At 49.1% G+C, this 15,866-nt stretch overlaps 1 protein-coding gene across 4 annotated transcripts in view; it reads left to right on the forward strand.

Annotated features, from left to right (window-relative positions):
• The window catches only part of PIK3R6 (phosphoinositide-3-kinase regulatory subunit 6), a 57,959-nt gene that overhangs the window by 33,451 nt on the left and 8,642 nt on the right, over window positions 1-15,866 (forward strand). For 3 of the 4 annotated variants that reach the window (XM_053570004.1, XM_053570006.1, XM_053570007.1), the window contains 9 exons: window positions 1,113-1,199; window positions 1,416-1,839; window positions 2,227-2,305; window positions 3,173-3,295; window positions 6,121-6,231; window positions 11,410-11,500; window positions 11,831-11,901; window positions 12,367-12,457; window positions 13,441-13,550. In XM_053570004.1, the coding sequence (XP_053425979.1) occupies window positions 1,113-1,199; window positions 1,416-1,839; window positions 2,227-2,305; window positions 3,173-3,295; window positions 6,121-6,231; window positions 11,410-11,500; window positions 11,831-11,901; window positions 12,367-12,457; window positions 13,441-13,550 (1,187 nt within the window). Of the gene's footprint in view, window positions 1-1,112; window positions 1,200-1,415; window positions 1,840-2,226; window positions 2,306-3,172; window positions 3,296-6,120; window positions 6,232-11,409; window positions 11,501-11,830; window positions 11,902-12,366; window positions 12,458-13,440; window positions 13,551-15,866 lie in introns of those variants that run through there. The other variant, XM_053570008.1, reaches the window with a different exon arrangement.

Genomic DNA, 15,866 nt, shown 5'->3' on the forward strand with positions numbered 1-15,866 from the left:
AGCTGGAACAAGCCCTGGGGCCAAGGTGGCTTTGCTATCCTTGGATACTACTTCTAACAGCCAGCAGTAACTCTGCAGGGACAAAGAGAGACCATCTGGGCCAGGCCCCAAGTCATATCCAGGGGCACCTGTCTCACTTACACATGCCCCATGCATCTTAATGACCACCTGACATTCTGTTGACCTGTGGCTATAGGGGGTAGTATGGGGCAGTGATTACAAGCACAATGTCATGAGTAAAAGCATGGACTCTGCAGCCGGGCTACCTGGGCTCAAATCCTACCTCTGCCACTTACTCTGTGTCCTTGGGACAGTTATTTAACCTCTCTGTGCCTGGTTCTGTCCTTGTAAATTGAGGGACAATTATAATTTATGAGGGATATAATCTTATTACCTGTCATGTGGGGTCTCTGGCAGGAGCCAAAGAAATGATTACAATGTGCACCAGGTGACTAGTGGGGGCCTGGCAGGTCTAAGGTCTGCTGGGAGGGAGTGACCACCCCATGGACCGCTGGAGTGGTCAGGATTCCAGAAGGAAGAGCAGGAAGAGGGGTTGGTCCTGGTCTCTCCCCTGGACTCCCCAGGCTTCCTGCTGGCCCTGGACTTAGCTGATGAGGTCTCATAAGTGTCTCTTACATAGTAGACATTAATTAAGTGTCTACTGTGTTCAGGATACCAGAAGCAGTGCCGAGAGAAACAGAGGCTATTCCAGCTTCATCTGGATGTAGGCAGTGTGTTTACAGAACAGTGGGAAGGCCTCCTGGCTGCACCAGGTCCCCACCCCAGGGCTGGGGACCAGGACCAGCCTGGGAGAATAGGTTAGAAAGGGCCTTGTGAGCTGGTTTGTGACAGCTCCTAAGGGCTGGGCTGGATGGTTTGTTTGTGGGAAAGCTGCCGGGCATTCTTATACAGGGAGGGGACAGCTGTGTTGGTCCCTAGGTGAGCTGGTGTTGGCATAGATGGAAAAATAGACTCCACAGCCCAGCTGTGGCAGGGAAGGGGTCCCTGCCACCCCACCAGGCCTCCCACAGGAGCTGGGTAGGGCAGGGAGGGCAGAGAAGGGTCCCATATCCCTCTCCTTCATGGCTTCCACAGCCTCCTCCTTTCTGCAGGTGACCCCATCCAAGACCGGCCACCTGGCATCCCGCTGCCCAGCCCCTGCATCACCTTCCACCTGTGGGCCGGCGAGGAGCAGCTGTGTACGTGTCTGTGCTGTCTGTCCGCTCCTCTGTGGGGCTGGCTGGAAACGGGGTGCATGCCGGCTCATGTGCATAGTGTAGGGGGTGTGTACGTGTCTGTGTCCATGTGTGTCTGCATCTGTCCGTGTGTTTGTGGGGAACTGGCTGGACTCGGGTAGGGCGCTGCCAGCCTCACATGCCCGCACAGCCCTGACGGTCCCCTGCTGTCCCATCCAGGGAAGGAGTTGGTGCTCTTCCTCCGCCCGCGGTCCCAGCTGCGCCTCAGTGCTGACTTGGAGGCCTTGGATCTCCAGGGTCTCCGGCCAGACCAGGAACTGGCCCGGGTGTCCATGCTGTCCACTGACAGTGGCATCGAGCGAGACTTTCCCTCAGGGGCCGATGAACCACTTGCCCCTGGCAGTCCTGAGCTGGAACGTGCCGGGCTGCAGCGCAAAGGGGGCATCAAGAAACGTGCGTGGCCCCCAGACTTCTTGATGCCTGGCAGCTGGGACGGGCCCCCGGGGCTGCACCGCAGGACAGGCAGGCCCAGCGGGGATGGGGAACTGCTGCCCGGCGTCTCCCGGCTGCACACAGCGCGGGTGCTGGTGCTGGGGGATGACAGGATGCTGGGGCGCCTGGCCCAGGCTTACTACAAACTACGGTAGGACCCTAGAATGGGAACAAGGGAGGGGGCTGGCAGGGGGAGCAGGGAGCCCTGGCACAGGCTGGTGAAGGATCAAGGAGAGGCAGGAGAGGGTCGAAGGCAGAGGCCAGGGAGGGACAAGGGAGGACCCTGCAGTGCCCGCCATGTGCAGCCACCCCAGAGCACCGTGCTCACTGCCGCCCGGTTTTAGCTCCAAGTGTCCTCATCACCACCCCACAAGGCAGTCATTACTCTGCCCATGTTGTAGGTGAGAACAGAGCTCAGAGAGCTCACATAGACAGCCCAAAGCCAAGAGGTAGAGCGATAAATGGCAGAGCTGGGAGGCAGCGAATCTGTTCGAAGCCAACCCTGCTCTTACCCCTGTGCTTTCCTGCCCACTGCCAGGAAACGGGAGACCCAGAAGTTCTGCCTCACCCCCAGGCTCAGCCTGCAGCTCTACTATATCCCGGTGCTGGCACCTCAGGTGACTGAGCCACAGTGGGGGTAGGGGCGGGAGAGGAGGGGCGGAGCTGGCCCGGAGAACACCTGCAGCCTGGTATCCCTTGCCCAGAGACAGGAACCACTATCCTGAGACTGTGGAGCTGGGAGAGTCCTCCAGGCTCTTCTGTCTCAAAAACCACAGATGAGGGGGTCTGGGGGCTGGATATGGCCAAAGATAGGTCCTGGCCATAAGTGGCATCCTGCTCACTGCTGGACGTCCAAAGTGGCGCCCTGCTCACTGCTGATTTTGTAATGGAGTTAGTTGCAAACCTCTCCTCAAATATGGGATGCTCTCTCTTTCTCTCTCAACACACACACACACACACACACACACACACACTTCCTAAGACCACATAAGAGGAAATTCCCAGTAGTGGAAGCCCACTCATCTAGTGGAGGAGATGTGGCCACACTTCCAGGCTTTACACTGGCCACACATGAACCTTGCCCCTCCTTCTCTGCCCCTTCTCCTCCTATAAGAAAGACACAAAGGATCTGGCTAGCCCCACCCCCTGAGAAGTTCCTAACTTTTGCTGTGGCCTTGTCTCTGAGCCCCACGGCTTACACCTGTGGGGGAGCAGTAGGTCAAAGCAATACTTGTTTCTCCCCTTTTAAGTCTGGTGATCATTTTTCCATGACCCTGGAAAGTGGCCCTCAGCAAAGGGTATTTCAGCTTCCTCTGAATTTACAGAACAAAACAATAATCTCATGTGCAGAGATCGAGGCCCCAAGAGGTTAAATGATTTGACCACATTCATAAAGCCTAGGCCCACGGCACCTGGGGCCCCTCCGGCCAGAAGGGAGTGCCAGAGATAGGGTCCACCAACTCTACTCCTCTGCTTATCCCCAGGAGCCCGCAGCATCCAGGTGCCTGGAGCTGGGAGAGCTGGCTGCCTTCCTGGGCCGTGCAGACCCGTGGTATGAGAGCACCATCAACACCCTGTGCCCGGCCATCCACAAACTGGCTGAGATGGTAGGGGCAGAGAGGGCACCATGTGGGAAGGGGGCTCAGAGGGTCAGAGAGGGTCCGAAGACACCACTGGGCAGGGAGGGTGGAATTGGGGGTGGAAGAGGGCTGTTTTTCAATTATTGCACTTGACCCTTAACATTAAGAGTCAGTCCCCGGAGGTAGGATGAAGCAAAAAAGGAACATGAGAGGGGAGCCCTACCTGGGTCATGGTTTGAATTTACTCAGAGAACTTACCAGGCACCTACTCTGGACCAGACCAGCATGGAAAAACCAAAGTAAAATATTCCTTGGTCAGTGTGGAGGCCAGTTACATTCCTTCTTCTGGGAGCCTCTGCTGATCACTTTCTAGTGATTATTAACAGCTGACGTTTCCTGAGGCCTTACCACATGCTGGGCACTTTTCTAAGCACTCTCGGGAAGGATTGGCTCATTCCATTCTCTCCACAGCCCAGAGGAAGGTGCTGTCATCAGCAGCTGCCATTGTCACCATTTTACAGACCAAGCAGCTGAGGTGTAGAGAGATTAGGTAGCTGGCCTGTAGTGACGGAATGAGAGGGAGTCTCCACTCAACCCCAAACTGCCCCCCAGCACGGCCAGCAGTGGGGAGGGAACTCCTCTTTACTGATCTGAAGGAGCTTTCATAAATTAAGAGAATTGTACCCTTTTTGCTGTCATACCTGTTGCAGTTTTTCTACTTTGTAACTTGCCTGCCAATTTTTTTTTTTCGACTTGCAAAGTTTATTATTTTATGTAGCCAGACATAGCACTTTATTCATTATGGCTTCTGCCTCCAGAATCATGCTTTGAAAGGTCAAATCAATATCCACCCATAATTGACTCTAACACTTTCCTGTCTCAATTTTTACATTTAAACAATTAGCTCACCAGCAATTTATTTTAGTGTTTGTGTTTGGTGTGAAGTATGTAATTTTGTTTTGTTTCAAATGTTTAGCTAGTTGTCCTAAAGCTATTTACTGCATAAACCATTTTGCCTCGCCAATTTGAAAGACCACTTTTATCCCTTCCTAAGTTCTTACATACGCCTAAATTTATTTCTGGATACTTAATCTCTCTCATTGAGCTATTCATTTCTGTCCAAACTGGCACTTTTATATTTCTATATCTGGCAGTAAGCCTATCCCATTACTCTTCTTTTTTAAACCTCTTCAGACTATACTTATTTAATCTTTTCTGATAAATGTCAGACTTTCATTTCAAGTTTTCTTTTTCTTATTTTTTTAATACTGTTGAGATTTTGATTGGAATTTGGAAGAGAATTAGTATCTTTGGCATATTAAGATTCTCTCTCTTGGAGCATGATGTAGCTCTTCATTTATTTTATTTTTTTTTATTGTTAAATCATAGCTGTGTAAATTAGTGCAATCAAGGGGTACAATGTGCGGGTTTCATATACAATCTGAAATATTCTCGTCAAACTGTTCACCGTAGCTCTTCATTTATTAAAGTCTTTTTGTATATCCCTCAGTATAATTGTACAATTTTCATCGTGTCAGTTTTTTCCCATTTCTTGCTAACTTTACCCTTCATGTTTGATCATGTTTCTTGCTGTTGTGAACGGTATCTTTCTTTGATTATGTTTGGGTAGTAGCTATTGCTGGTATAAAAGGAAGCTATTGATTCGTGTATACATATTTATTTATTTTCATTCCTTTGAAATTGTAAAATCTCACACAATTTTCCTTCTTTTGCATGTTAATTTTTTACTTCCACTTTAATTGTGATGTCTTCTTATATATTTTATTCAAATAAGGATATTTGGGTTGTGCTTGTTTTCAGAATTACACCTCATCTGAAAATGTCTTTGCATATACACGAAAGACCTCTTAGCTGGGTATTAAAATACTTTTCCTTGAAACTTGGAGGACATGACAGGAGGATCACAGACCTCCTTTGTTGGTAGCTTTTATTCCCTGCCAGGGCACATGTGAAGATTTGAGGTTTTCCTTGCTTCCCCTTCCTCTATTATTAACAATTTGTATGATCCTTCTGCTTACTCCAAAAGCAGTTTCCACACAAAGAAGCAGAAACATTATGAACAATAACAGCATTCTTAGAATAAGTTCATAGTTCCTCATGTGACCTTTCTGAAGACAACCACGTCCCAATAGACCAGATGTGAGAGTCAGAAGAGATTTTACAGGGTTGGGTATGAGCTGGATGAGCTAAACTCAGAGCTGCTTTCAAACTCTGATATTATCACATTCTATGCAGACGTTCTGTCCTATTTGCCTGAAAGACCCAATCATGATACTTTAGAACCACATGGGACTAGGGAAGGCCTAGAGGATAAGGCATGTAGTCCAGTCCCAGCAACATGCAGACATTAGTTTATGAATAGATCAGAGACCATCAGAGCTGAAAAAGACATCAGTTCATGTGGTTCAACATCTCATTTTCCTTAGAAGGAAACTCAGACCTCAAAGAGTTTGAATAATTGCCCACTACGGCCGCCTGGCCAAGGCAGGCAGCTAATCCACACCTAGAACCCCATTCAGACTCTTTGATCACTAGTTCTACACTCAAGCCTCTCATCACCCCTAACACAGAGCACTGTGCCTTACACATAGGGGTGCTCAATATGTCTTTGTGTCCCTTGGGAGATGGGGCTCTGGACGGGTATATTTTGATGAGGAGTAAAAATTAGGGAAAGGTTTGGAAAGTGTTGAAGAAGCAGCTGGGTTAGTGGATCCAGTGTGGGGTGGGGGTGGGGACACTTTGGAGTTTCTCTTTTAAGAAAATGGGACCTCCCACGGTACCTGGAGAAAGACGGCTAAAGACATTTCCCTGTTTCCCTGTCTCCCTCATAGCCTCTGTCCCTGGACACATCCCGGACTGTGGACCCCTTCATCCTGGATGTCATCACCTACTATGTTCGCATGGGCACCCAACCCATCTATTTCCAGATCTACACAGTCAAGGTGAGCATCCCACCTGGGGCTCCTAGGATGCCATGCCAGCCTGCTGGAACCCTGAAGCCCATAACCTACATACCCTGGTTCTGGGGAAACCTCAGTCCCCGGGATGCAAATCATGAACACAACACACCCAGACATTCTTGCTTGTTAACTTGACCTTCTTAATCTCTGGATGAAGCAGATCATTACTAACTTCTAAGACCACAAATGCAAGCAGTAGCAGTCTTCTTTCTGTGACCCCCTCCATGATTGGGAGTCAGGGAAAGGCTGCTTTGGCAGTCATCGCCAGGGAATACTGTACTTTGGAAATCCTAAGCTCCGTTTCGCAGTCTCTGACCACAAATTCCCATGGCTCCCAGGCACTGTCATCGTCTCTGTCTTCATACCCCTTTTCAGCCTGAGACTGCTGGCCAGGTCATTTGCTCGCTATCCCTCAGGCCTGCTGCCTCTACTCCTTTCCTGCCAGTTTTTCCCCTCAGCTCTCTCTTACCTGCCCCTCACTTCCCTTCCCATGTTACCCTGCCATCTCCCCTCCATCAACACCTAAGCCTGAGGCCAGACGCGGTGGCTCACACCTGTAATCCTAGCTCTCTGGGAGGCCAAGGTGGGTGGATGGCCTGAGCCAGGTTTAAGACCAACCTGAGCAAGAGCGAGACCCTGTCTCCAAAAATAGCCAGGTGTTGTGGGGGGCACCTGTAGCCCCAGCTACTTGGGAGGCTGAGGCAACAGAATCACTTGAGCCCAAGAGTTGGAGGTTGCTGTGAGCTGTGATGCCACAGCCTCTACAAAGGGTGGCAAAGTGAGACTCTGTCTCAAAAAAAATAAATAAATAAAAACCCTAAGCCTGGCTCAGTGCTCCGATGTGCCTTACCTTTGCTAAGCTTGGGCTTCTAAGCACCACCTGGGGAAACAAACCCAAAGTCATTTGACTTGACATATCCCCACATTTGAGGTATCCATCCTCAGCAGGGCCCATGGTGCCCTCTCAAGCGAGCGTCCACGTCTCCTAGAACAATGGTGTTCCCAATCCTCACCACTCTCCCCCAGCCCTTTCCTTCAGCTAATGACTTTTCCACCCACTCCACTGAATTAAAACAGCGGAGTCCATTAGGTCCCTCTAAACTTCCTGTCCACGCCCATTCACATCATCACTGTGGCTGCCGCCCTCCGGAGGCGCAGGCCACATTCCTTCCCCACGCCTCTGACTTAGCTGCAGGCACCTCCTCCTGGGTCTTCCCGCTTTGGTCACCTTTCTTCACTTGTTCCTCCCCTCCATTTGGTCTTAGTGATCTATAACAAACAAGACAACTTTTGGAGCCCACGAAGGTTCCATTTATTTCCCCACTGAGAGTGTATGCAGCAGAGGAGCTCGGGGGAGAAGGCTGTGGGTCAGACTATCTACAGGTCTCCATTTTTCTCCTTCGCTTTCAAGCTCCATACTGTTGCTGGTATTAATGGTGGGAGAGAATTCAGCTGTGATCCCAAGATGACCCTGCTCTGGGTGTCTGATACGGGCAGAAAAGACCCCTTTTGGAAGGCTGGGTTTCCCCCCACCCCCACTGTAAGGTGGACCGGCTTCTTTCAATTGACTATTGTCGCTTTCCTAGGGGCCCTTCCTGTAGACCACGGGAAGTGGCCAACACACACCTACATCTGGCTTATTCTACCTAATCCCTTAAGGCCCCAGTCTCAGCAGCCACATGGCCTGAGTCCTGGGTACAGGGGCAGCACTACCATAGGGCAGGTTCCTGAGTCCCCAGCCAGGGACAGGAGTCTCATCTCTTCCACCTGCTTGGGCTCAGCCAAGTCCTCATGTTAGCCTCTTCACTTGCAAAATTCTGTTCCTGGTTCCAGTTTTATTTCGGGGAGAACTCTTTTAATTGTAAGTAACATAAATCTCTAAAAACGAATTTAAGGAAAAATCAAAATCTATTGGCTCACATTGCTGAAAAGTTCAAGGCCTAGGTGGCTTCAGAAAAGTTGGGTGTGAGTGCTCAACAGGGACCCCAGAGATATGTTCTTTTTCTTTCTGCCTCTGCAGGTCTCATCTTGGTGACAAGATGACCTTCAGCATTTCCAGGTGTATATTTTTCTGGTGTAGCAGCCCCAGAGAAAAGAGGGCTTCCCTTTTCCAGGACAGTTTTTGAGAAAGAGGATTGAGGCAGGTGCTCATCCCCTCACCAGCCGCCATGATGAGAAGGGTCACATGTTCACACCCTGGAGCCAGGGGCGTAGGGTCAGCCTGACTCACCTTCTCCTTTCTTTATGTCTCCCCTGATCCTCAAACTGCAGGCTGGGTCTTCTCAAACCATTCTCGCCAATGCTCCCCAAATTGCAGGGCCCAGAGGATATCCTGTCTTACTGGGCCTCTCTACCGCATTAGAAACTATGGGCCACCATATAATATCTGTGTTTGTGTCACAATTACAAAAATGAAAGCACACATCTTCCCCTTCGTGAAGCTGCCCGCCTCGACCCTTGTTACATTTCCCCTCGTCAGTCTTTCTCTGCTGCCTTCAGAGATGCTTCTTAGCCCCACCATCCCCTTCATTCAGTCTAGACCAGTGATTGTCAGCCGGTGTGCTGTGGCACTCTGGTGTGCCCTGAGAGGATCTTAGGTGTTCTGTGAAAATATTTAATGATCATTGATTATTTTCGAAAGAAGTTCAAAGCTCAGTAAGTATATTTTCTTTTTACTTTTTTTTTTTTTTTTAAGAGATGGGGGTGTCTCTCTGGGTCAGGCTGGTCTCGAACCTGTGAGCTCAGGCAATCCACCCACGTCATCCTCCCAAGTGCTGGGATTACAGGCATGAGCCATGGTGCCTGGCTACTCTTATTTTATTTTATTTTTTTTTTGGTCAACACAATTTAAGTGTGTCTCAGAAGGTTAACTATAGGTTCAAGTGTGCCATGAGATAAAAAAAAAAAAAAGGCTGAAAAACACTGGTCTAGATTTTCTACACATGCCGGGATGCTCTTACTTCCCAGCCTTTGTTCATGCCAGGCCCTGGCCCTGTAGTGCCCTTCTCTCCTCCACCTCCCATCTTCCCCTTCACCCTTTACAACAAAACTGCCCTGACCTCCCACCTGCTAGCTGAATGGGGCGCTCCTCTGAGCTCCCATAACACTCTGGGTGTGGCCGTGGCATTTTCTGTCATGCTGTGTAGTATACAGGCGGGCAGGTGTGTATTGTTCCCCACCAAGGCGTCCTTTGTGTTCATTGTTGAAGTTCTTCCTGTTATTCAATCAACAGGAGGTGTATGTGTGGGGGGCCTGGGGGCTCAGCTGGGTGAGAGGGGTGTGGAGGGAGAGACAATGACAACATTCCTTCCTTTGCACCTTGGTTCCTCCACTGGCCAGCTGTGTGGTCACAGGCAACTCTACTTCTCTAAAATGAATTTCCCCATATTTAAAATGGGAATAATAATCTTCACCTGCCATAGGGTTCTTGTGAGAATTCAAATGAGTAGAAGAATAGAGCACAGTGGAGGAAGACAAGGTCAGCACAGTAACGATACTGTTGTCAAGGTTAAGAACGGGGATGAGAGCTCCAGGTGTGCTTCTTCTGACCCCGGGAGAGTGATGTAAGACCGCTGAGCCTGTGTTTTCAGGTCCACTAGGCTGAGGCTGATGATCCTTTCCTCCTGGGTCCCTGGGAGTGATAGTTGAGACAGTACAGCCAACAAAAGTGACTCCTGAGTCCTGTTCCTTCACTCCTTTGTGCTTTTCTTGCTCCAAAGTCTGGTCCCCTCATAGTCCCCCAGCAAAACACTGCAAGACAGACTTAGACATAGATAGGTTAAACCCAAATTCAGTCAGGGTCACCCTGCCATCAAGAATTGAATTAATATTGCTTCATTCCCCGTTGCTTATTCCAGGGATGGCCTGGTGCCACACCCCCGGCTCCAGGGATCTCTGGGAGAACACAGGACTGATTTCTTGGGGCCACCTCTGCCTCTAGTGTCCCATCTTGAAGAATTCCTGTTCTTCACTCTCCATCGTAGGGTAGATCTTTATCACCTTCCTGGGTTTGACCTAAAGGAGGGATTTAGGTCCTTTCTTTGATTTCCAAAATGCAAAACAAAGTAACACAACATAAACTAAAAAGCCTCTCAAGATGGTAAAGAGCATAAACATCTCAAAAACCGCCAGCATTGGGAGTCCTCCTGTAGGTACACAAGGATGGTTTTGCTGAGGTGCTGTGATGACACAGGACATACACCACGGGGAACCAGGAGGCACCTCAGAGAGGATGGGGGCTTTGGTTGGGTGTTCTGGGGGAGGCAGCGAAAAAGTAGGACTTTGCTCAGGATTGGAGGCTGCCAGGATGTGGAATACTTCTGTGACTGGGTATCTGGAAGGCCAATTCTTACTGGAAGGCCAAGGACTGACCAGTTACTGATTTGGGCTAGGCTAGGCTGGCAGCACAACGTTCCAAATTTGTCTGTATTTGGGAGTGACCGTGGTGGTGTGTTCTGGGTTTTGTCTTGATTCCTAACACTCGCCCAATGGCCTGGCCTATTACTTTTAGCATCTGTGAATTGTTGACAGGCAATGGGACCTCACTGTGAGTGCCAGGCAGCTCCCAGCTTTCAGGAGCTGTCTCAAATCCCTGTTCTCAAAAACCCTTTGACTACTCTTCCATGTTTTTGGAACACCCCTTCTCTCCTGCTGCCCACACCTGGCCTCCCCTTGTCTCTGCTGTCTTTCTCTGGGGCTCCTCTTCCCCCCGGATTGCCCCCAGGGCTCCTGAGGTTGCATCAGCTCCTGCAGGTCCTCTCCTTGCACAGCTGAGGGGCTCTGTGAGCTTGGCAGGACTGAGCTCTTCTCTCTGTCTTTGCTCTCCTGCCAGTGTCTACAAGAGGTTTCATCACCCCTCCCTGATGTGAATTTTGTCTCCTGCCCTCCGAGTTAGACAGTAGTAGGTACCTGTTGGTTTGGGTTTTCAGTAAGTTTCTTCCACTATTTATAAACCTACTATATCACTGTAGATATGGATAGATTCGAACCCAGGCAGTCATTGAATGCAGCCCAGACTAGCACTGGCAGGACAGGTGGGGCTCCCTGCCCGCTTCTGCACACCGTCCCAGCCATCCGCTTCCTCGGGCTGCTGGGGTCAGGGAAGCTGTCCTTGGCCCGATGAGTCAGCCTTCTTCAAAGTTCTCGGCCTTCTCTCTCCAGATCTTCTTCAGTGACCTGAGCCAAGACCCCACAGAGGACATTTTCCTCACTGAACTGAAGGTGAAGATCCAAGATTCCAAATTCCCCAAAGGTCAGCTTCTGCTTCCCTTTGTCCGAGGTGGCCCTGACTCAGCTGCTCTCAAACCCTGTTCCTCTCACCTCTCACCTAATGACACCTGCGTCTCCCTACAACACCTCCTCCCTGTCCCCCTCTGTCCCACACCTCTGCTGAATGGCAGAGCTGTCCTCAGTCCTTCCAAGCTCCCCCAGACCGAAAGACAATGCCCCCCACAGGGGCTGCCTTTCCATCCAGGGTGAGAGGCCAGGTAAATCCAGCTCCAGCCTTAGGTGAGGTGGGGAAGTCAGGGAGGAGAACACTGGGAACCTCACCCCTTGAACCTCCCTCTTCTCCTCCCCTCAGATGGTTTTTCACCCAGGCGGAGAGGTGTGGCCGAGGGCCCTGGGGCAGAGCTGTCCATGTGCTACCAGAAGGTCAGTGTGCATGGGCGTGGTCAGGAGGTAGCCCAGAGACAGAGCCAAAGAAAGCTCTGCCCCTTTTCTTGAAGCTTCCCGCAGTGTCCCAACCTCCCAAGAGTTCTGCGGGGGTGAGTGGGTTAAGTTGACCTTATATATAGACAAGGAGATGATCTGATTTAAGGAACAAGGGGGCTGGCTTCTTGTCCAAAAGTATCTCCTCAACAGTGACCAGATGCTTGAAATGATGTCACTGGGATTTTTTCCCCTCTGGATCTGGAAGGCTGAGCATGCTCCCTGGGACTAGGAGTGCTGTAAGCCTTTATCTGCTGGCCCCTTACAGGACCTTAGTGACACAGACAAGACTTTTGGGGCAGGGGTAGAAAGAAGGGGAGAGGAGCAAGACTGTGAATGTGGGGTTGTGTGGGGGAGGAGATGGCCTGAAGACCCCACCCTGCCCCATTCCTCTATTCTCCTGTCCAGGCCCTGTTCAGCCACCGGCCCCAAGAGGTCACGGTTTCCCTTCGGACAACTGGGCTGCTCCTGAAGGCCATTCCAGGCAGTGACACAGAAGGTAAGGAACTAGGAAAGCAGAAAAAAAAGGAGAAGGAAGGGACAGAAAGGAGATAGTTGGGGAGGGTGGAGGGGAGAAGGAAGAGTGATAGAGATGGGAAGAGGCCCACTCATAGTCCTGAACTAATAAGCCCAGGGCTGGGCACTGGTGCTGCTCTGGGGAGCGCGGTCCCTGCCCTCAGGTTGCTTACTGTAGAGTGACCACACCCCGGCTCTGGCCTCTGCAGCCCAGGGAGACAAACTGGAAGGTGAAGGGACCCCAGGGAAGTCCTCCTGCCTCTGAATTGAACCTCCAAGGCTAGTTGCATTGTTTGGAAATTTTGGAATTTGAATGTCATTCCAAAAAAACTGTGATAATGAAAGAGGCCAGTTTATGTTGCCTGTAGTAAACTATAAATATTAGCTTTTATTTTGAGATCCCCTGTCTCCTGGAGTAACACAAAGGATGGCAACACAGACCACTGCACACATTTGCCAGAGACCAGGCAGCAAGGTCTCTGGTAAATACTTTAACTTTTTTTTTTTTAATACTTTTTTTAATATACTTTAACTTTTGTAAGCATACTCACCCTGTGAGATAGTTATTAGTATTAGCAACTTTTTTACTGGAGAGGAAACTGAAGCAAAGAGAATAACTTACCCCAGGTCACTTTTATGAGGAAGAGTCAGAAATGGGATTCAAACCCAGATATTCCTACGAAAGAGTCTGTTCCTCACCACACCCCACGCTGTCTCTCCTGTGACTGCCAAATCTCAACAGACAAGACGTAGGGATGTTACTCACAGGTGCATATAAATGATCTTTTCAGGGCAAATAAGAAAATTCACCACTCTACCCCCAGGGTCCTATAGTGGATACTGGTCAAATTGAAGGTAGTGGGGGGCCAAAATGTGTTCATAAAGAGCTTCATAGGATGGAGAATTGCAGGCTCCCCTGCTTCCCTGGAGGCCCAGTCACAGCCCCCCAATCTCATTTGATTTCAGGGCCCTCCCAGCACCCCCCGACTGCTGTCTCTGCTATAGACCACACGTGTCTGAATGTCAGTGTGACAGAGGTCATCAAGTCCTCCAACCTGGCAGGAAGGTCCTTTTCTGTAAGTACCAGGGGGACTGAGAAAGGGGGGCAGCCGGATGGGACCCGGGTAGATGGCTGGGAGCCCAGAGGAGAGTGTTCAGAGAAAGCTGACTTCTGAGCCTTTCTGAGCCTCCACTTAGGTCAGTCTTCTGTCGGGTGGGGCTTCCTGTCAGAAAGAATCTGCTTCCCCGCCTGTGGCTCAGTGAATAGGGCGCTGGCCCCATATGCCGAGGGTGGCGGGTTCAAACCCAGCCCTGGCCAAACTGCAACAACAACAAAAAAAAAATAGCTGGGCGTTGTGGCGGGCGCCTGTAGTCCCAGCTACTCAGGAGGCTGAGGCAAGAGAATCGCGTAAGTCCAAGAGTTAGAGGTTGCTGTGAGCCGTGTGACGCCACAGCACTCTACCAGAGGGCGGTACAGTGAGACTCTGTCTCTACAAAAAAAAAAAAAAAAAAAGAATCTGCTTCCCAGTCAGTCTGAAATATTATGTGCCAACTGGCATGAGGAAGGCCCTCCATTTGCTGACTGTTTGAGGACCTCAGAGATAGCCAAACAACTGCAAAATGCACACACATTCTGTCACATCCAGCCACCACACCAGGCCAGACTGTTAAACAATTGCCTTACCTTTGAATAAATCAAAGCAGCTCTTTGAACCACCCCCCCGCCCCTTCCCCTAACTCTGCCCTTTGTCCTTTGTCTTTGCCCTTATTGAGACCTGTCAGTACAGACATGAGACCCACACACTTTCTCCCTCCTGACGGCCTCCCTGGACTTCACTTCCCAGCTCAGCTCAGCCTTGGAGCCCCATGATTGCACCTGCACCTTGTTCTCACTGATATCCTTCACTCCCACACACCCACCCCACCAGGCTCACACCTACTTGGTCTGTATGCCCAGGTGGCGGAGTGCTTTGGGAGTAAATCCTGTATCCTGATTAGAACCACAGTGAAACTCCCTCCCTCCCCACTGCCCCCCTTGGGATCACTCAGCCCTTTTCTCTTCAGCCTCTGGGGCGCTCCTCCCCCTGGTGGCCGTTCTCTTTTCTCCAGCTCTGGCCTCTTCCTCTGCTGCTCCTCCCTCTTCACTTACACACATGCTCAGGTCTTTTCCATCTTAAAGAAAAGCAAAAAATCTCTGCCATGACCCACCACCCTCCCTAGTTACCACTATATTTCCTTCTCTCCCTTCTCAGTCAACCTCCTTGAAAGAAAGCTCTAGAAGAATTTCCAGTCCCTTACCAAGGACTCTACCCACGACCATCTGCTTATACACGCTCTACTGTAGCAAAGTCTCCCCCATGATGCCAAGACCAGTGTTCACTTTTTAGTCCTTTTATTTCTGTATCCATTTTTTAAAAGGTAACATTTTAACCTATAAACAAAAACTTTATTATTTATTGAGGGAAATATAAGAAGCACAAAGAAGGATTTCACTAGTAGTCTCCATACCTGGAGAGGATGACCATGAACATTTTCAGGTGTAAGCACCCAGCCTTTTTTTCTATATACTTTTTCTATAATTGATAGGTGTAGTGCATACTGACCTGTAACTTGATGTCTACTCAAAAATATTCTAAAGCCTTGTCAATATGTTTTGGTGGGACCTTACTTATATCCTTAAATATGTTTTGTGCCTGTATTATCATTCAAATGAATTCTTATAAGACATTTAAGTAAGCGTTCGTTTTTCACTATTATAAGCATACTGTGGGGAACTTCCTTAGGGATAAATATGTGCTAAAAATCATGGTCATGCCCTTTTATAAAATGCCTAGAAGTGAAATCAATCAGTGAGACGACATTCAGATTTTAGGATTTTGTATATATATATTTTGCCAAATTGCCCTTCAGAAAGTCCATGCCAAGTTCTATTCTCACTGTAGTGTTTGAGAGACAATTTTGCAGCATAATTAACATATTGATTGACTTTTTCATCTTTGCACATTTGACTGTCAAACCTTTCGTTATTTTGTGTTTTATTCCCCAAATCAGTGAAGTTGAATAATTCTTATATTTATTGATAACTTCTATTTCAGCTTTATATGATGATGTAAGAAAATCTACCAATTGTTTTCCTTTAATGATTTCTAACTCTGATATGCTTATATATTACATAGCTGATCGTAGCTCATCAAATTTAAGACATACCATAATTTTACATATCACTAAGAAGGGAACAATGGTTCCTAAACTATCAATAATGCTTTCTTTCTTTCTTTTTTTTTTTTTTGAGACAGTCTCACTATGTTGTCCTCGGTATAGTGCTGTGGCATCACAGCTCACAGCAACCTCAAACTCTTGGGCTTAAGTGATTCTCTTGCCTCAACCTCCCA

Source organism: Nycticebus coucang, chromosome 18 (assembly GCF_027406575.1).
Source record: "Nycticebus coucang isolate mNycCou1 chromosome 18, mNycCou1.pri, whole genome shotgun sequence".
In the NCBI taxonomy this organism is placed as follows: Eukaryota; Metazoa; Chordata; class Mammalia; order Primates; family Lorisidae; genus Nycticebus; species Nycticebus coucang.